Source organism: Passer montanus, unplaced genomic scaffold, assembly GCF_014805655.1.
Source record: "Passer montanus isolate IOZ18808 unplaced genomic scaffold, ASM1480565v1 scaffold86, whole genome shotgun sequence".
Lineage (NCBI taxonomy): Eukaryota > Metazoa > Chordata > Aves > Passeriformes > Passeridae > Passer > Passer montanus.
The window spans coordinates 2,160,408-2,181,879 of NW_024373923.1; the positions used below are offsets into that span (position 1 = coordinate 2,160,408).

Here is a 21,472-nt window from a genome sequence, read left to right on the forward strand (position 1 = left end):
ACAAAAAGAACATTAATAAATGTGGTAAAGGTAGAACTCAGTATATTCCTACCACCATCAGTGAGTATAAGCTTAGGGACTGTGTACTGGGTCAAAAACTTACTAGAATATAGAGTACTACAATTCAAACACACAGAATTTAAGACAGCATCTTAAACAGCACCTAGAATACTTTTATGTGGTTTAACCCTTGGATTCGGGTTCCATGCAAATTCCCATCTGGATTACAGAGCACAGTAAGAAAATGAATGAAAAAATAGTGAGAAAGGCATTTTTAAAATATATATTTGGTCTGAACAGAACCTGCCAAGACAACTGTTTATTAGGGAAACTTCCACCTCTCAATGAGCAAACCTGTGCAGAGCAGCAGGCAATATTGGAATCACCCTTTTCCTTAGCTCCACGGTGGGGTACAGAGGCAGGAGGTGCTTCAGGACTTCTGACATTTCAGTCCCCTCCACTCCTACACTCCTCCTTGTTCTTACACACAACATAAACACAGGCTTTCAGAAGCAGAATATGCTGAAGTGATGAAATCTGGCCTCAACTTTTTTTAGTCAACTGCCCATGTTTCAGACTCAGCTGTAACATGAGAAATTCGGAGAGGAAAAAGAAAGGACCAGAAAGCCATACCTTAACAGTTTACCTTATTGATTCAAAATACAGGCCATGAACTTAACTTACTCTTCCCCTACACCAATCTTCCCAAGTGTTCTCTTTCCCCCTTCTATCCCTACATCATAGCAACAGTAAAAAGAAAAAAAATATCAGTGGAGTATCTAAGCCTCTTGGCTGTACTCCAGGGAGCTTTCCCAGCTCCATCAGCTGCATTGTTCAGCTGTCTCTGTGCGTAAGGGGACAACTTCATACAGAAAGCCTTTCCCTGGGCCCTTCCTTAACTGCAGTATTGTTTACATCCAGCAAGTTAAAAAGTTCAAAACCCATAAAGTATTTTTCAAGCATTGTGTTCTTATACTCCTTGAAATATAGACCTTCAATGTATGTTATCCCATGCCTATGTGTGCCTATGTGTTTTGCAGATGTGTGTCATGCTGTTTCCTTATTTAACTCATTAAATGATTGTATAAAATTATTTTTTAAACTATTTTTATATTTAATGCTAGAGTAATAGAATATGCAAAGTCCCAGGCAGGCATATTCTGGATCACGTATTAGCCCTGAAAACAAAACATTTCATTTGATACATTTTCATCCTCAAAAATCCCAAGCAAATGATAAATCAACTTTTCTTTCCTGCACACAGCACTGCAGTAAGGGTTCAAATGAGTACAGACCAAAGATACTACAGCAGCACAAAGATATTATTCAAGTCCTCTCAAGACGTCTCCTTCTTCCACCCAAAGCAGAGATTTCCCAACAAGCCGTGCAATTAAGTACAAAATTGTTGCTACTTGTGGGCATTGGCTCAGCAAACTGAAGGGAACTGTAAGTATCCATGTATCCAGAACATACTAATTTACCCCATGACTCCAGTACTCCCTCAGAGGCTCACTGGGAATTGTTTTCAATCATTTTTAGGCATTTTAAGATTCTGTGGATGCTAAAGCCCACTTTTTAAAAATGCCGTTTTCAATGGTGTGATTTAAATACTCTGAATTACAAATGGCTTGAAAAGCATGAGTTGACAGTAAGTCTCTTCCCTCTGCATAGCTGTGGTTTTGTTCTGCCATTTCTAAGTGTAATTCTTGTTTTTCAGAGATGTTTCAGACATTACATCATTCATACAGGTTCCTGTATTTTGATGTTGGTGGTTGCTCAGCTGCCACACTCTGAGAATTCTTTGCAGATTTAGGGATGTATGACTTGAATTTCGAAGCACCCATTACAACATTCATTTTGATACTCACATAATCAGGAAGTGGAGAGTCGTTTGAACCCAGGGAACCTCTCAAGGACTGCGTGGCTTGCTCCAGCACTTTGTTGTGTTTTTTAGACAACAGAGAAAATAAACTGGGGGAAAAAGAAATTAAAATAACTTCACGAGAGTGTCCCGAAATAGTTAAGACTGTTCAGAGAAGAAAGAAGTCTTATTATATACACAAAATTTTCAGAATGCAATGCATAATAGTTGTATTATTTATTTGTTTATTTAATATCTGGGTAAGTAACAGCAGAGTTTGTATCAGAAACATTCTATATAATAGATGCTCTGAAGAACACTTTCTGTTCATTATTAAATTCTTAAAAGTCACACTGTCACAGAAGGAATGGCATACATGCAATTTTAGTTCATTAATAGTTTGTGTTCACTAGAATGCAATTTTTAAGTGCAGCATCTCATGCAATACATTGTAATATATACTTAAGTATCTCATATACTATCCATTTTAATAACCTACTGCTTAGACAGGAGAAATCTGAGTATATAACAAAAGCTTTGTGTATTTCCAGGACAAGTTATTACATTTTACTAGTACATATTATTTTCTAATTTATTTTAGCCTAAGTCAACAAAAAAAGGATTACCTTAGCTTTATAATCTGTTAAATCAGAGGGCCATATACACACAGAGAAATAAACATATTTTTCTTGCATTCTGGAAAAAAGCAGGGCAATGACACTCACAGAGGATGGTGTAACCTGATTTACAAGGAGAATGGTGGAAGCAGCAGCACTGGGCAAAGACCACCAGCTAATGCTCAGCAGTAGCAAGGAGTCAGACACTCCTCTAAAGCCCTGGATAGCTCAAACATGGCTATCAATTAACAGATTAACCCAACCCCATATTGGAAGAGCTTCTAAGACCATTGAGTCAAACCATTTCCCCAGCACTGACCCATGTCCCCAAGTGCCACATCCACTTTTCAACAGTGGCTTTTAAATCCCTCCAGGGATGGGGACTGCACCAGTGCTCTGGGCAGCCTGTGAAAGAACAATCCCTTCCATGGAGAATTTTTCCCTAACATCCATTCTAAACCTACTCTGGTGCAACCTGAGGCTATTTGCTCTTGTTAGGTGTCAGAAGTTTTTAGGCTTTCTGCATTTAAAAACATTCACGTGGACTTCTTTACTTCTTTTTGGAGCATTACGGGACTCCTATCAGGTTTTCCTGGGATGACTATGTGTGTTTTAGAGGGTGGAATGGCCAGCTTGTCACCAGCTCTTGCCACCCCATTGCTTGCCAAGAGCCTCGGGAAAAGGCTTTTCCAACACTCCTCACAGCCACGAGGAATTAGTTACACTAACTCACAGCTATTAGTCAATACCATTAGAACATTCCATGTTAAAAGGGAAGAAGCAACACAGAAATTAAGATACAGGGGTAGCTTTATGCCTTTTTCCCCCTCACAAATTCTGTTATTGCATCCACAGACTGAAACTTTTGTTCAGATCAATAACTGGACGTGCAAACTGGTCCTTGGTAGGAAACAGTAGCACTACTTCTGCAACCATGTGTATCTTTGAAGACTCAGATTTCAGAGATACTGTCATCAGCACCATCTAGTGCTGTGGAGACAAAATAATCAGTTAAAACCAAGCTGGAGATGCTTATGGTGGGGTGCAGCAAAATCAGGTTAAATCTGGTGTCTGCACCAGAAGATAGAAATAATTTCACAAAGAGGAAGAATTTGGAATAAAGCAGATTTCCAAGTAGTAGATTCTTCTCCAAAATACATAAAGCATTTTGGCTTTAAAGGAAATTTAAATATAAACAAGGAAAAGGGTCATGATTTTGGAAAGTGCATGTGTTCAAGGCATGTGCACAGGAAAATGAACTTACAGTGGTACTCTGCATGGAACCAGAATAGCAAAAAGTAAATTTATTTATTCCAATTGAAATGTAGAGAATTGGGAAAAAAGCAGAAAGGAAAATAATGGACAAATTATTTATTTATATACTCCTTAAAGGTTTTTAAAATAATTAAGTGTACTACAAGTAGAGTTTATGGCATGAGCAAGATCTTTGTGGCTGATTTCTAGTTAAAAAGCAGCAGTGCAGAGGCTTTTGTTGTCTTTCCCCTTGCAAAGTTCTGCTTTCCAACCACAAACTCGTGTCCTTCATACCATGCTGGGACAATTCTTTGTGGGACCACTGCCCATAACACAGATATCCAGGTTAGAAAAACTCAACACAATTGTCTCCTCCATCCATTGGTAATTGTTCTCCAAAGGCCATCCTTTAAGTAAGCACAAGGGCAGGGATACATGGCAGGATTTTTCATACTAAATTTTTCATAATGAAAATGCCTGGAAATGCAAACTCAAACAGCTCCACAAAAACACTGCAGCTAAACACAGGGAAAAAAAAAATCAAGACCAGATATTGTGATTAACAAATAGATTTTGAGCTTCCTAGGAAATATTATTGCCCCCTAACTGGTACAAAACTTCAATTCCAAGTCATTCACTTATTATTATGCCTCTATCTCTATCTCTGAAAACCACCTTCATAAATACCAAGACTAATTTTTTCAGTGTCAGCACAGAGTTAGTTACAACTTTCGAAAGTCATTTGTATGAAGTTTAGCTCATAAATACCTTTCATCACCAACAAATGCTGCATTCTAAAAGAGTTGCTTGATTTTGCAGCAGCCATATGTCCAGTGTATGTAAGGTTTTAGGCTTGATTTTGATTTTCAAGGCATGAATAATGCAATTTTAAAAAACCAAAAATCCTTTACAACAAGGTTGTTCCCATCTTCACAACACAGTAGAAAGTCCAGAAGTGGAAGCTGCGACTGTCTCCCAAATTTCCCTCATGTGTCTTCATCACACATCTATTTTTGCCCAACTAAAAGCCAAGTTGAGATCAAACAGAAAAATACATGTACTATGTGGTCACTGAAGGCAGCGTGCAGAGGCTGACAAGAATATGGATTTATCTACTGGAATATTTGTCTTCTTTCATCCACTCTTCTCCATCAACTGTCAGGCAGGCTACGGAGATTGACAGCCCATCAGTCTCACCCATTATGGACTTTTCATAATAATAAAGAGCTATGTCCAGAACAATGAAATCATCTTGGTACCCCTCATCTCAACTCATCTCTCCCTCACAGAAGTACATCCAGGCCAATGTATAGCGAGCAAAACAGCAAGTTGAAATAAGAGCAAGATGAGGTAACAGCTGGCATCTGTTAGGAAGATTAGGAGTCATCAGCTGGCATTATCAGCAGAAATTCCTGGCTGTGCGGGTGGTGAGTCCCTGACACGGGGTGCCCAGAGATGCTGTGTGCAGCTGGGAGTCTCCAGGTCCCTGGCAGCATCCGAGGCCTGGCTGGACAGAGCTTGGGGCAGCCTGGTCCAGTGGAAGGTGCCCCTGACCACAAACAGTGTGATTTTTGAGGTCTTTGCAACCCACACCGTTCTGGGATAATGTGATCTGTTACAGATCATCACATCACACCAGCGATGAGCTCAGCCAGCAAGGAAGACTAAAGGCTGAACAACAATTTCAAGGTCCTGTGCTTGTTTGTTTTTTAAGGAATTAAAAACAACACTGATTTCTTACCTCCCTTCACACAGCAGTTTTTAATTTAACTCAGGGCTGAACTTCAATGAGTAAAAAAAAATTAATACAGACTAAATAGTAATGTTTGCTAATACCAGTGAATTGACTATGTGCTATTTGCACACACAGTAAAATGGAAACCAGTAATACACGAACTTAACACTTTCAAAAAGTCAACTCTACAAAGCCTGTAGATCCCTAAAGAAAAAAAAAAGGCAATTAGAAGACTCATTTAACAAGTGCCTCAAAAAGTTTAATTTACATCAGTTTGAAACAGCTCATAAAGTACACTTTTCACATTGAAAAAACCAATGTACAAAATTCTGCTTTTGTAACTAAAAAATTGGAAAAAAAAGATGTGGGAATTAAAATTAGAATTTGAAAGGAAATCTGAAGTTAGAATTTGCCAAAACCTGATGGTGTAATGCAAAGAAAGAGATGGAAGCCTAAAAAAGGGGCATGGACAGAAACAAACTGATGACATTAGCAGAGAAAAGTCAGATTGTGTTATACGACAGCAGGAAGGGGTAAGGATTGGATTTCTCACAATTCAAATCTCTACTGAATTTCTAAAGGTGAATTTTCATTTATCTGAATATCTAGAAATATTCTATATGTGCCGAGTAAAGAACTACTTGAGGACCAAAGCGCCTCTCCACAGAATTTATCTGGAATTTGGAAATCCAGATGTTCTGAATTTTTTCTCTCACTCTCCTAGTTCAGAAGTGCTGCAAACAAACTGAACAGCATCCAAACACAAACCACTATCTGGTAATGGAAAAATCAGTTCCATGGATCAAAAAATTTGAGGATGAATGTTCTCAAACAATTCAGCAATACTCTTTGTTGCTTTTCCTCACTCTTCCTACATACATGCCAAATGTTACTATTGTTCTCTATTTCAAAGACTCAAGTATAAAGCCCTAAACATCAAAATCTTGCTACACCAAAAATACTCATTTTAAACAAAAGGATTTTACAATGTGACAATCTTATTAGAAAAAAGTTCTAAAAATATTTTATTTTCAAAACCTGACATCTAAAAGTTAAAACCATACCTTGACTTCTGTATATGTAAGGAACACTTCTTGGGCTTTACCTATTTTTTAAAAGGATTACAGCAAAGCAAAGTGTGTGCTGTGGCACAAGAACTCTAGATATGGATACATCCCAGCACAGATATCTCCAAGCAGACAACCTGAAATGCCCATTTGGTTGAATAAAGGTCTGTGAAGGGTCATACCAGACATGAGAACAAAATAAATGCACTGTGCTTCTCCACTTGAAATACAATAAATGCATTGTCCCACAGACCTGTATGGGGGTCAGGTTGTAAACAAGTGCCTGTCTGTGGGCAATGGAGAAGTGCTCTGTGAGCACTTAAGGAACCCAGCACTGGGAGAAATCCATTTAGCACAAATAAATGCAGAGAAAAATCCCTAAGTCTCCTGTGCTCATGTCTACTAAAGAGCCCTTGAGGCATTCTGCATTCAAATTATCCAAGCTACAATGGCACATAAATAGAAATAAAGAGAGACAATAGCCATGGAGAACTCCAAGGCCTTTGCAGGGCCATTTACTCCATAGAGGGGCACTGCTCTTATTTATTTGAGACCAACTCTAAAGCCTGGGAGACATTTAGGATCCCAGGAAACAGAACCTAAACAATTAAAATATTAAATAACAGAATAAAAAGAAAGTAAGAATGCACTTCATATTTTTCTTTCTAATCTTGTAAAGTGAAACATTACTAAATTCTGCTGAATAAAGATTTGCTATATTTACTGTTAGATCCATCTAACATCTTACATCTTGTGGAGATGATGTAAAATCGAGAGACTCACAGTGTGCAGACCACACAAACATCGTGGATGTAAATAACAAGGTTTGTATGGGCCACACTGAAGGACAAAGAGGGTTGAAGGGATCATGAATGAAAAGAACTCCCAGACAGTACAACATTCACATGAGAAGTGTATCGCCATGTTCTGATTTTGCTGGACAGTGATCAGACCTTTTTCTACTTTTCTTATCTTGTGCCTTATTAAAAATATAAGCTTGTGGCCCCTTGGAAACAGCTGTGTGCCACAGCTGGCAGCTATTTCAGGGCAAATCCCAACCTATAGAACCTCTGAGTGATTTGGATTAAAAGAGATCTTAAAGCTCATCCCGTGTTACCCCCTGCCATGGGCAGGGACACCTTCCACTGTCCCAGGCTGCTCCAAGCCCCGCTCTAACCCGGCCTTGGGCACTGCCAGGGATCCAGGGACAGCCACAGCTGCTCTGGGCACCCTGGGCCAGGGCCTCACACCCCCCTTCTAAATAAAGAATTTCTTCCTAATATCAATTCTGAACTCTGTCTGTTTAAAGCTGTCTTGTTGGTGTCTGCCCACGTAAAAAGTCATTCACCTGAGCTGCTCTCTGGAATCACAAATGGTTTTAATGCAGCCTGGGTAAGAAAATTATTTCTATCCCAGCTCCCTGTTAAACAGCAAACATGAAAGGCCACTCTTTTAATTCTACAATCCTAAACTTGATCCTAATAAATTATATACTTCAAGATATCTTCATGACAAGACATCTCATTAATTTTAAAGAGTACCCTTTTATCTGCCACTGCTTACATATGAGCAGAGATCTGTAAGTCATGTGCTATAAAGCCATATTAAATTCTGCCTCACAGAAGATAACATTATTATTTAGAATATTGTTATATTAAGTAGAAAAACAAGAAGTCACCATACACTTGTAGGTATATAAGCAAAATCAGAAGCAACTTAGAACAATTAAGGGAGGCTTTGCATTAATGAACAGGATTTCCTGCCGAAATGGAGTTAGAAAGACAATGACACTAGAAACAATATGGAAGAAAGGAATTTGATGTGGCAAGACAAAAGTAAATATTTACAAAATAAGCCAAGAGTTTAATTTCCAGAGACCAGGAAATGTATTTTTCAACTGAAAGCATAAATTGTTCGGCATCTCATGGCCACTTTCCAGCCAATGTTGGGAAATGGATGCTCCTATTGCTAGAGAAGTAAAAGGAACAGAAAGCAGTAAATTCCTTCCCCCGTATCTTGGTACAGATCATTTTATTCCCCTTTTGTTTGGCACGCCAAATAACATCCTTGTAACTCCACTTACAGGGCAGAGGTGGGCTAAGACCTAACTCTAGGTTGTATTGAAGTAGAAATTCAATAAGCAGACTGTGATCTACCATGGACTGAATTCCTGCACACAAATCCTACAGAACATGATTATTTTTGACTTGACAGGGCAGTGCTTGCAGAGCACCATCTCTCTCCTGTACTTTTCAAGAGAGTGGCAAGCAGGAAACTAAATTCTGAAAGGCTGAAAGCTAAGGAAGGAAAATCAGTGCAGTCCAGTATAAACAGAATATATATTTGCAAAGCTCATATTAAACACAAGGCTTATTCTGAGCTAAAAATCCTCAAACCTGTTTTAGGTGTCTCAAGATATGCATGTAATTCCTTTCAATGATCCCTGGGTTTGTCCTGTTAATATTTTATAAGAATATCAAATGGGCAGAGCACACAATATTTCCATTTTATCTACTTGCACTTAATTCAATAAGGGTGTCTCATAGCTGCTGAGAGATGACATTTGCCTTGAATGAGGGCAAAACTCTGTGGGTGAGAATCAGAGGGAATTGCTGGAGAAAGCATTCTGAGCAAAACTCTCACACAAAACTCTAACATAGAAATAACAACATGAAAATTAAAAAGACACTGTTGTCATGCAACCTAAGGTCCAAATCCCTGTCCTTTGAGCAGCTCGGATTTGGCACAGCTCTGCTCAAACACACTGGCTGTGCAAGCACATTTGTATGTATTTGTACGTATCTGGGTGCTTGCTACACTTGGAAAGAGAATTGCTGTGCCCTCTAAACTCATTCTGACAGGAAAGAATCTGGGTCCACTTTAGGAGACAACAGACTCATTCTGCAGGCAGAAGGTCACAGGGTATGGGTGTTGCTAACAGCCCTCTTTGTTCCACGATTTAAGCAGAACATGAGTCTGGAGCCCTGGTTGAGGACTCGGAGCCCTCACGGCGCTCACCTCTGGCACCGCCCTGTCCTTACACAGCCCCGTGGGCTCAGCGAGGGCTTGGCTTTTTACTGCCCTGGCTCAGTTACAATGAATTAATTGCAATCTCCTGTGAAACTTGGAAATAATATCATAGAGTCATAGAATGTTTGGGTTGGAAGGGATCTTAAAGCCCATCCCACCCCCAGCTCCTGCCATGGGCAGGGACACCTTCCACTGCCCCAGGCTGCTCCAAGCCCCATCCAGCCTGGCCTTGGGCACTGCCAGGGATCCAGGGGCAGCCACAGCTGCTCTGGGCACCCTGGGCCAGGGCCTGCCCACCCTCCCAGCCACCAATTCCTGCCCAACATCCCAAAATCTGTGCCTGCCCTGTGGCAGTGCAGCCATGGCCTGTGTGCTGTCCCTGCAGGCCTTGTCCCCAGTGCCTGGGCAGCTCTCCTGGAGCCCCTGCAGGCCCTGGCAGGGGCTCTCAGGTGTCCCTGCAGCCTTCTCTTCTCCAGGCTTTGACCTAACTTCATTAAACTTGAATTTTGATGTCAAAGTAGAACAAGAAACATGCCCCTAGGAGGACCCATCATATGCTGCAGACACAGAATAATACTAATTTTGTCTTATGCCTTTCTCTCCTTTCTCCCTCCTTTCTTTCGGTCCCTTTGACCTGTTTGCTCCACAGGAAAGATTTTACTGCTTTCCTCATGGATTTACCTTGTCTTTGGCCAGGTGTCCTTCCTGATCACATCTTTCTGCCTCCACAGTGATTCTGCTAGTGGGCATGGAAACCTCTAGCTGTCTCTCCATCATCACTACAGTTTGTTTGGTTATACTACTAACATGAAACCTCTACAATTTCAAAAAAATGGAAACATTTTTTTTAAGAAATAAAGAAAAATCTGTTGGACCAATCAACTTCACAATAAAGCCATTGCTAGGGACACTACAGAAATGACCAGAAATTCAAACCTGACATAGGTGTCACAGCTAAGATGTTCTCCCAAACATAATTTTGGGTGCAAGGACTCTCTTTTGCATAACAACAAGATAATTTCTAAACTTCCAGTGCCCCATAAAGGAAAAAAAATTGAAAAATAACACATTTATATCTGTGGATATCTTCTATAACTGTTTATAGTGAGTAGCAATCTTTTTTTCCCACATCTGTATTTATAAATAATTTATATTTTCATTGTAAACACTTGTGAACCACTGAGAACTTTCACGAGTACCATGGGCTCTAAAAAGAACAGTTTTTAAGGAAATGAGAATTTTTTGTCTTCTTGATAAAGTTAGATGTCATGTGTTCAGTGTGCCTGAGGCCACTCAAAAAATAAAGACAACGTAAAAAAAACCCAAACCAGTGGATAACTCCACAATCAAAACAAAGCATAATGAACAATCACTTAAGATTGTGCTTCACTTTTGAAACCAAGATGGTGAATTAAAACTTTTCATAAGACCTTACTCTATTATTTCCTGAACTTTGAGTCAAATTCCAGTATTGATGAAGTCAATTTTTAATGTAAAATAGGCATAAAGCATAATATATTGAGTGTATTACCACCTCCTTCAATGGAGTACCTCCATCCATATCATGCTAGTGATTTTGGCTCAAATACCTCATTTTAAGCTGAAGCTGGAGCTGAAATTTAATCATTCCCCCTACACCTTCATCAGGAATTTCACACAGGATGTTCAGTCTTGGTACATAAACTGCAATTTCCAAGGCATATGTATTCAAACCAGTACATACAGAATTTAAATTTTCAAATTTTGCTCACACATTCCTTTCTGAATAAATCATGCCAGACACAAAATACCTTTGAAGGAATAAAGAAGACGACTTTAGGTATGATACTTGATAATGAACTCAAAATTCACACTACAGTATCTGGTATCACACTATCCACACAGGCTCGAGCAGTGACCCATGGAAACATCAGAGGTTTAACACGGCCAAATGCTGGAGCTGCTCCGAGCAGGGCAGCCCTGGGACCAGCCCCGGCCGGGGAGAGCAGGGGGAGCAGCCCTGGGAGAAGGAGCTGGGGGTGCTGTGGGTGAGAGCTGGAGCTGCCCCAGCCTGAGCCCCCTGCCCTGGGCTGATCCCAGCGTGGGCAGCAGGGCAGGGGGATCCTGCCCCTGTGCCCTGGGCTCAGGTGAGACCCCACCTGCAGAGCTGCCCCAGCCCTGGCTCCAGCAGCACAAGGACGTGGAGCTGCTGCAGCCAGTGCAGAGCAGGCACGGAGATGCTGCCAGGGCTGGAGCCCCTCTGCTCTGGAGCCAGCCTGGCACAGCTGGGGCTGCTCCCCTGCACAAGAGAAGGCTGCAGGCACACCTGAGAGCCCCTGCCAGGGCCTGCAGGGGCTCCAGGAGAGCTGCCCAGGCACTGGGGACAAGGCCTGCAGGGACAGCACACAGGCCATGGCTGCACTGCCACAGGGCAGGCACACATTTTGGGATGTTGGGCAGGAATTGGTGGCTGGGAGGGTGGGCAGGCCCTGGCCCAGGGTGCCCAGAGCAGCTGGGGCTGCCCCTGGATCCCTGGCAGTGCCCAAGGCCAGGCTGGATGGGGCTTGGAGCAGCCTGGGACAGTGGAAGGTGTCCCTGCCCACGGCAGGGGGTGGAACAGGATGGGAAGATCCCTTCCAGCCCAAACCACTCTGGGATCCTATGACTGAGTGTATGCAACTACACAAAACACCCACACCTTCCCCATACAGTATTTGTTGGAAATACTTCTCCTCTCTGCAAAAAGCACTGATGTGCAGATCAATATACGTTCCAAGAGATGAAATGTTTAAACATTTTCAGAAGGACATGAAGGCATACTAGTACTTGAAAACAGGAAAAATGCAATAAAAACACAGGATAATGTCAAATAACGTAACATTAAATTATGCAACATATCAAGTGTTTTTCTATACAAAACCCAGATTGAGTTTATTATCTACTACTAAACACATGCTGTAACAACACAGTACTTGAAAAATAAGTATCTCAAATAAAAATTGTTTACATCCTTCACTGTAATGTCAACATCATCCCCTTTGATGCATTTCTGTGAATTTCTGTTCTTGGAAACAAACCTGCAAAAGGTGGCCTGTCATAAATAAACCACTTTTAAAAGGAAAACTGATGTTAAAATAGATAGGAAATTAAAGATAGGTATTTTCATCCTGAAAAACACTGCATCACCGAAATAAAACATTTATCAAGAATATTACATGTTTTGTAAGGGATGTTAATATCCAGTCAGAACCCAACGGCAGTGAATGCTGAACAAAACAAGGGATAATGAAGCATTTCATAAGAGTGCAATTCACTATGGAAAAAGCTACAGTTAATGACCTACACGGAGGTTAACTTGGCTTTAGGAAGTCCCAGCCTGCCCTTGCCCAGTTCAGTGTAAATGCTTTGCCAACATCCTGGGAAATCAGCCCACGGCGTTTTTTAAACTCCTGTTATTTAACATTTCTTTTTATTTTCTTTATTTCTCTCTTCTTGGTAGCTCCAGCCTCTCAACAACACCCATGTCCTTTCCTATGTATGTCTGAGAGATAATGCCAGGGCCTTTCACTTGCATCACTTTCCATGTATCTTTATTATGAACAGTAAAGTTGACCTCCCTAACATCACATCCCAAATTCACAGTGTTTAGTGATTTTCTCTCCCTTGTTCTATAGCTCATAAGAAAAAACAAAATTAAACAAAACAAAACAAAAAAACAAACTAACAAAACCCACACAAACAAGCCAACAAACAAAAGAAGGTGGGAGGAAACAACCTGTGAAGCATTGCTGGAGGGATTTAAAAGCCCTGTGAATGTGAAATTTTGGGACATGGGTTACTGGTGACCTGGGCAGTGCTGGGGGAATGGGTGGACTTGATGCTTTTAGAGGGGTTTTTCAGCCTAAAGGATTCCATTAAATGTAGAGCAAGGACTTAGAAGGGTTAAAACACAACTCCAGAGAAAAGCATATAGGTATCAAGAACACATCATGGTCTGCAGCATTTACAAAATCATTTAGAAATACACTACAGCTTGAAAAGCTCTGAACTACTCATTGTTGCAGGAAGATGACAATCTTGGAACGGATAATCTGGAAGCCTTTAAGGAAGGAAAAATGTTTGGAGCACTGAATTCTCCCAGCTTTGTCTACATCACCACCACTGTTCCCCAAACAAACACGTGTGATCAAAATCATCGTAGCTTACAGCAGGGAAAGGTTTGTCAGCATCCTGAAGGATCCCCAGCTTGGACCACCCCCTCATCTTTTATTAAAATATTTTCCATGTCTAGCAAAAGTCACATCTTACCCAAGTTTCACAATTCAACCTTGACAGAGATGAAATGCAATCCTGCTTCTCCACTCTAGACTGCCTGTCAATGTTTTCAATTTTATTTATTCTTCAGTGAAAAAGGTATTACAGACAATACCAAAGAGATCTAGAAATGTTACATGGGCATGAATAGCCCGTGTTAAAAAAAAAGCAGATTTTATTTAGATAAAGCTATTGTTCACTACTTTTCAGTAGGAAATATGTCATTATTTCCCACATACAATGTCATCTGAATTACCTTACCCACTGCTGAACCTGTCATTCTGAAGAGAGATGATTTTATTGCCTTCAGACATCCTCAAGTCTCAGAATTGACAGGACAACTAACACAGATTTGATTTAATTATTTATTTCAGTGCTTTTGCAGTTGTGCAATATTTTTCCATCTTAGAAACTAACATGATAGCTTTTAAATCCCAGTCCTTTGAGCTGCACAGTAATTAAATTTACATTGTCTTCAATTTATTTGGAAATTAACCTCCTTCCTACAGAGAAAGAGGTTGAGCTTTACCTCCCACTCAGTTTTATAAATCTTATTCTGCTGTGTAATTCTTTCTGCCTCTATCAATCCAAAAAATCCTCCTAAATTCCAAAACACTGCCCTCCCAAAAAGGCACTTTTTAAAAAGGCATGTTTCTATGATGTTCCAGGTCATTCTCTGTTAAGACAACACTTCCAGGAACTGACTTCATGATGATAAAGCAAACACTAGCAAATTTCATATTCTATACAGTACAAAAACCAAGTACAACCACCATGGGTTGGGATGTTAATTCCACTCCCTCTTGGGAAATAAATGCTAGGCCATAGGATCAAACATAAACTGCATTTCAATAGGATATTCAGAAGAGACACAGTAAGAGTCCTTCTAGGCATGTACAAACATTGTTCTCAATTTCAATTTACCCAGGTGACAGAACCACAAAATCATTTAGGATGGAAAAAACTTCAGAGATCACAGAGTCCAAGCTGTGCCCAACCTTGTCACCCAGCCCGGAGCATTGAGTGCCACGCCCAGGCCTTCCTTGGACACCTCCAGGGATGCGGACTACATGGGCAGCCCCTTCTAATTCCTGAGCAACCTTTCCATGGGAGAATTCCTTCTGCTGTCCAAGCTGAGCCTGCCCTGGCCCAGCCTGAGGCTGTTCCCTCTCCTCCTGTCCCTGTTCCCTGGAAGCACAGCCCGACCCCCCGGCTGTCCCCTCCTGGCAGGAGCTGTGCAGAGCCACAAGGTCCCCCCTGAGCCTCCTTTGCTCCAGGCTCAGCCCCTTCCCAGCTCCCTCAGCCTCTCCTGGGGCTCCAGCCCCTTCCCAGCCCCGTTCCCTGCCCTGGACACGCTCCAGCCCCTCAGTGTCTCTCTTGTGCTGAGGGCCCAGAGCTGTCCCAGCACTGGAGGTGCCTCAGCAGGGCCAGCACAGATCACGGATGAGTTTTCCCAATCTTGGTGGTGTAATCTGAAATCTTAATGCAAGGCCAAAACTAGTCCAGATACTGAAGCAATTTGTAAATGTTAACAACTACACAGACAGTATAAAGACTCTCAAAGATAAAATCAAGATAATCATGGTATTTTACAATTAAGCCAAGTTGTAACAGACTGATGAAGTAAAGACTAGATAAATGGAAGGGAGGTGGACAGAAACCTGGCTAAACTAAAGAGGTCAGAGAGCTACAGTCAGCAGTACAAAGTCCAGCTGGAGCCCAGCCAGAAATGGTGCACCCCATGTGTTGATTGCAGAGGAGGCCGCCTTTAAAGATTGCTTCCAACCACTCTGGGATTCTGAAACCAGCGATTTCCAACATCTCCACTGATGCCCCAGCTGGTGAAGCAGGCTGCAGCCTTGGTAAGTTTGCAGGTGATACAGAACTAGGAGGAGAAGCGGATGCACATGATGGCTGTGTTGCTAGAGGGACAAGGATAGGCTGGATAAACACCCCAAGAGAAACTTTGTGAAGCTGTGAAGGGATGTATTAGATCCTGGGTGTTGAGGGTCAATCACATACAAAGCAGCTTTGCAGCAAAGGCCCCTGTGTTCCAACACAGAATTGAGGGTACACCAGCAACTGACCCTCATAGCAAAGAGGCACCTTGGGCTGTGTGAGGCACAGCACCACCAGCCCACTTTTGAAGTGATTCTCCCTCTCTACTCAGCACTGGGAAGCCTCACCTGGAGCACTGGGCTCCCAGCAGCAGGGACAAGCACACACCACAGCAGGTCCAGCAAAGCACCACAAAGGTGATGAAGGGACTGAAACATGTGATATGCAAGGGGAAGCTGAGAGACCTCTGATTAGCCTGGGAAGAAAAGGCTCACAGGGGTCTCAGAAAACATCTGATAGGGGACGAGGTGGTCTTAGGTCATACGTAGGACTTGATGACCTAAAGGTCTTTCCCAATCTAGATGATTCTGATTCTATGATTCTCATGGGAAGGTCTAGAGATGAAGAAGCCAGGCACACTGATGCCCAGAGAAAGACAAAAGGAAATGGGACCAAATTGCAATACAGGAAATTTCATTTAACCATAGGAGAAAAACCACAAGTTACACAGAGAGCCTGTGGAGTCACCATCCTTGGAGATATTAAACATCAGCTGGATGTAGCCATGGGCATACAGCTCTTGGTGACCCTGCCCTTGGAAATGACAATCTCCAAAGATGCTTCCTAACCAGGCACTTTAAAGATTCCCTGAAATCACAGAGCACAAGCACTGAGTACCACTCAATAAACAACAAAATGCAAGGAAAACTGCCTGCTGGGAATGAATACCAAGTCAATGTAGAAACCTGTAAAGCCACGACTGCACTACAAAGCACTCTGGGAAATACAGAAAACATACTTCAGGGTAAAATCCTGCAGTAGCAAGAGGATGGCTTGTTGATTAGTTACAAAAATGCGCCATTGGAAAGATCTGATTCTATTTATTAGGTTGGAAGTTTTTTATAAACACTGATTTTTAATTTTGGCCAAGTGAATGTCACACTAAAAGCAAGGACTTGCATCTTTTTTCACTCTGGTGAAAAGGAAAATATCTGTGTTGAATTCCCTTTAAGGTCTTCTCCAAAACTGAGGAGTAATCCCTGAATTTTCACCAACTGGAAGCCAAAAACTCTATCACACTACTGCTAACAGGTCCATTGGAGGTACTTTGCCATATCTTATCTACAAAACTAGATTTTCCTCATTTATAAAATATTCTGGTAACTAATAGAGAACACAGGCCAAATGTAATGCTGCACATCATGCACCTACAAGTATTTAAAGTAACCAAGTGAACAAGGCAGGAACATTAAATGGGAACTTTAAAATCTTTCACTAGTTACATGTATTGAACCAGTTTTCAGCTAGGCTGACGCCCCAGAAAACTTTTCCAGCAGAAGAAAAGCCAAACGCTAATCATTGTCCTGGAGGTTACACTGAGGCTGGAGGATTAGTCATCTTTGGAAACCAGTTGTGGTTGTTCTTATTTTCCTCTCCCACTGCTTTTTCTGATCTGTGGCTGCTGCAGTGGGAGCATTCTCATCAATGTTTTCTCATAAATTCAGCTTACAAACACGAAAGAACAAAACCACTTAAGAATAGCTCACAGCTCTTACCCCCTACATCCTGCTGCAGAGTGGGGATCCAAAAACTCCTTACACAACTTAAATCAATCCTTTGGAGGATTGGAATAAAGAGCTGACTAAATCTTCCCCCCAAGCTCTCTCTGCATTTCTTGGTCAAATAGGCTGTGGCGAGGAAGGGCGATACCAAAATGTGAGAAGACATAACAGTTGTTTTCAGATGTTCTCAACAGAAGCCAGAAATTAAATGAACAGGAGGAGTTGTTCTTACAGTGTTATTAATTCTGCAGATCTGGAATGGTTTGGGTCACTTAGGTCAGTATGATGCCCATTTCCAATTTTTCAGGCGTCACACTTTCAATAAGCAGGTGAGCAGTGTTCCCTATTCCTTTCCTCCCCATCCTGTCTCAGCCACGTGGGGAGCCAGGCCAGGTCTGCAGGACCCAGCAGCCTGGGGACTCTGCCTCTGTTGTAATGTGTTTATGACTCCTCACTGGTGGCACCTGCCTCTTTGATGGAGAATCACTGATTTAGATTCAACAGCTGGGCAGCTGGAAGACTACCCAAAACTACTTCAGAAGGAGAACCATGAGGCGATACCTCCAATCACTTATACTGCTAATCAATTTTTTTTTTTTAATCAAAAGAAGCCAAACTTTCAAACTCATGCTATCTACAGCTGCAGTTAATTAGAAGAATATAAACACTCAGTATTTTCACAAAGCAAGTCTTCCCTATGGCTCCTGTGCAGAACATCTCTGCAGCACATATCACAACACCTGGCTTGAAACAATTTGGACTTACTGGAAAACACCCTGGATTTCACTATATAAGGCTTATCTCCTGGACTCATCACTTTTAAACTAACATACCAGCCCCCATCAGCAGACCACTCAGATATCCTTCTTATGCACAACATCCCACTAACCAAATTACGTTTCAAGTGAAAGCCTCCTATGAAGCTGAGTATGTTGTGAGGTTCTCTCATTTAACTGCTGATTCTTGGGGTTATTGACTAAAAATAACTGCTGAACTAAAGTTTTATATGTTTTATGAAGTGGAACACTTTGCATCCAACCTTAAAAGCATAAAACTTTAAACCTTTTGCCTTTACATTAACAAGATTAATTTCTTTCTGCTTCTGTTTGTCAGAGTCCTTGATCAAAATTTAAAATTTCCCTCATCACCACTGTTCATATGCACAATTTGAATCCCTTATGCTCATCCATCTCTGTCTCCACGAGACACCTGCAAAGAAGTTTGCTGCACCGTTCTTCTTGTGAATCATTTGTTACTCAAGATTTGCAAAGTTCTTTGCATATTTTAGTATTGAGGGTACTGCCCAGTTCTGGGTGGACACCCAGATCTCTCTCAGGAGACCCATGAATGTGGTTTAAACATTTAGTTCTCAACTGACATCAAGATGTAGATGCTCCTACTTAAAAGGGGAAAAATATATACATTCTGATGCTTCAGGCATTCTGACTGGAACTTCTTAACCACAATTATCAATTGTGACAACTCTAGCTGCAGTCAATACTTTCTTTAATTTGACAGATTGGAACACATTTTGAATCAGCAACATATGTTTGTTATTTTTTAACTGAATAATTTTCTATATTTAGGCATTAATTAAATATTTTACTAAGCTGCTTTCACTAGTCAAAGTTCATGCAATACTGTTTGGGAAATCAAAACAGACATGAGTGCATCACCTGGATGCAGAAAGCAGAATACCTGCAGGGCACTCCCTGCTGCCAGTGGCACTGACTTCAGGAAGCGATGGAGAGGTGCACCCAGGGAAGTCAGCAAAGACTACAGAGGGGTTGGATCTCAGCAAGGTTTTTTAGCCTAAGGATGTAACTGGCTGAGAGGATTATAAATTCTTTCTCCTTTTAGCTATAAGCTGTTTCAGTATATTCAGACTGACATGCATTTTGTTAGCATTCTCCAGAACTCTTCAGACAAGCTATGGCATTTTTCTCCTTTTACTCCCAAAACAATAGCTTATTTACATACTTACCAAAGAATAAGACACCCTCCCAATGCTGATTAAATGCCAGACGTTACGTAGGAACGCAAAACCCCCGGACTCTGAACATACTGCTACAATGGAAATGTGTGAAAGTAATTTTGTTCCAGTTTCATCTCATGGGAATGTGGGCTCATAAGCATCCAATTAAAAATAATTCTGACTGATCGAGATGTGTTTTAGCTTCACATGAGAATGCATCTAGAACACGCCTGTGATAGATTTTTACCAGGGTGGGAGGAATAAAGATTATTCTAGAGAAAGAACCTCACTCTTGCAATTTTTCCCCATTCAATTTCATTCTTTGTACATGAGAATTTAGAGTTTTGGCAACCTGTGCTGTTTTGTACTATTTGGGTCAAATCACCTGGGGAACCTGAGAAGATATAATTTTTAATGAGAAGATTCCAAATCAAAATGTAGCCCTTTAAAGCAATCTGTAAGGCAAACAAATGAACAAAATCCTGCATGGCAATCTGCCTGTAACTTCCATTTTTTATGCCAAAAAAGCCACTTTGATCCACTCATCTGACACAAGCCATAGGAATTCCCTCAGCTACTTCCTCCTTCAAGTCCAATAGTTTTGGCTGGACTTGGACATATCTTTTAGGAGAACATCCAATCTCATTTAAAAATTCCAATCTAGGGAAATCCAGAGCCCTTGTTATTCCAGTGACTCATATACCATGTAAAAACAGATGGACCAGTCACAGCTGGTTTGCTTTCTAGCTACCGGAGTGCATTGTACTTTTGTGTAGGATCACAGAATACCCTGAGCTGGAAGGGACCCCCAAGGACCACGAGCCCAACCCCTGGCCCTGCACAGCCCCTCAGCAATCCCACCCTGGGCATCCCTGGCAGGGTGTCCAGAGGCTCCTGGAGCTCTGGCAGCCTCGGGGCTGTGCCCATTCCCTGGGGAGCCTGGGCAGTGCCAGCACCCTCTGGGGGAAGAACCTTTCCCTGATATCCAACCTAGCTGTCCCCTCACAAATCTTATTGAAGAGCACCCTTATCAAAGGATTTATTTGCCCTTAATCTCCTAAATAATTTAAGGAGTAAACCCATAAAAATGCCATAGAGTACTTCTGATTTCTTTCAAAGTCAACCTGTTCCTCTTATCTTGTAGCATGATCTATGTGTGTAGAAGTCCACTAGCTTTATGAAAACCTTGCTTTCATCAAGCTTAGACAATTACATTTTTATAGCAGCAATCTCTCCCCTTCACTGATCACTCCTTCCCTAAAAAGTTTTTTTGATGCTTAGTTTTAAATAGGGCAGGACTTAACAAATCAATGCAGAGGTTTCCACTAGACATGCACCCAGTTGAAAATCATCCAGTTAAACTGTACTTGAGACCTGCAAGCCAGGCAGTTCTTCACCCAGTGAATACCCACAGCATTGATTTTATATCTCACTGGTTTCTTGATCACTGTGCTGTGCAGTACAAAGATAAATAGTCTATAATAGAATTATTTATAAACAGTTGTGCTCTGCCAAGTCACTCGATGTTGAGTGTAAAATGATTCTTCCATAATAAACAACTCCAAGCCTTCAATAAAATTATGAGCAGCTGACTAAAAATCACAAAGCAATAAAATATTAAATTATATTCATTCAACAAACCTCTGACCTTTATTTTTTCTAAATTCTATTTCTTCCCCCAAAGAAAAATTATCAAATGAGCTGGATTTTGGGGAAATGATCTACACCAATGCAGCAGCCAAAAAAAAGCCTCATCTCCTGAGCTGTGCCCCCAGCTCAGAAACTGAGCCCCACAAACTATCTTGAGCATGGAAGCTCAGAGAACAGTTTCCACAGAAATTTACAGGCCACTCCAGAGAAATGTCAGGGTATTAACAAACCAGGCTGAATCCTTGAAGAAATATTAATGCAGTCTGATTGTCTTTTTCCACTTGTTCTTGCTTCTTTTTACTTCTTAAGTGACTTAATTAAATTCTGTCAGGTGTCCCATGGTCTGCCTAAGACTGAAGTTTAAAATACA

General features: G+C 41.2%; 1 protein-coding gene across 4 annotated transcripts in view; it reads right to left on the reverse strand.

Annotated features, from left to right (window-relative positions):
- The window catches only part of DYM (dymeclin), a 207,063-nt gene that overhangs the window by 64,632 nt on the left and 120,959 nt on the right, over positions 1-21,472 (reverse strand). For all 4 annotated transcript variants that reach the window (XM_039733340.1, XM_039733338.1, XM_039733339.1 and 1 more), the window contains one exon: positions 1,869-1,971. In XM_039733340.1, the coding sequence (XP_039589274.1) occupies positions 1,869-1,971 (103 nt within the window). The remainder of the gene's footprint in view (positions 1-1,868; positions 1,972-21,472) is intronic.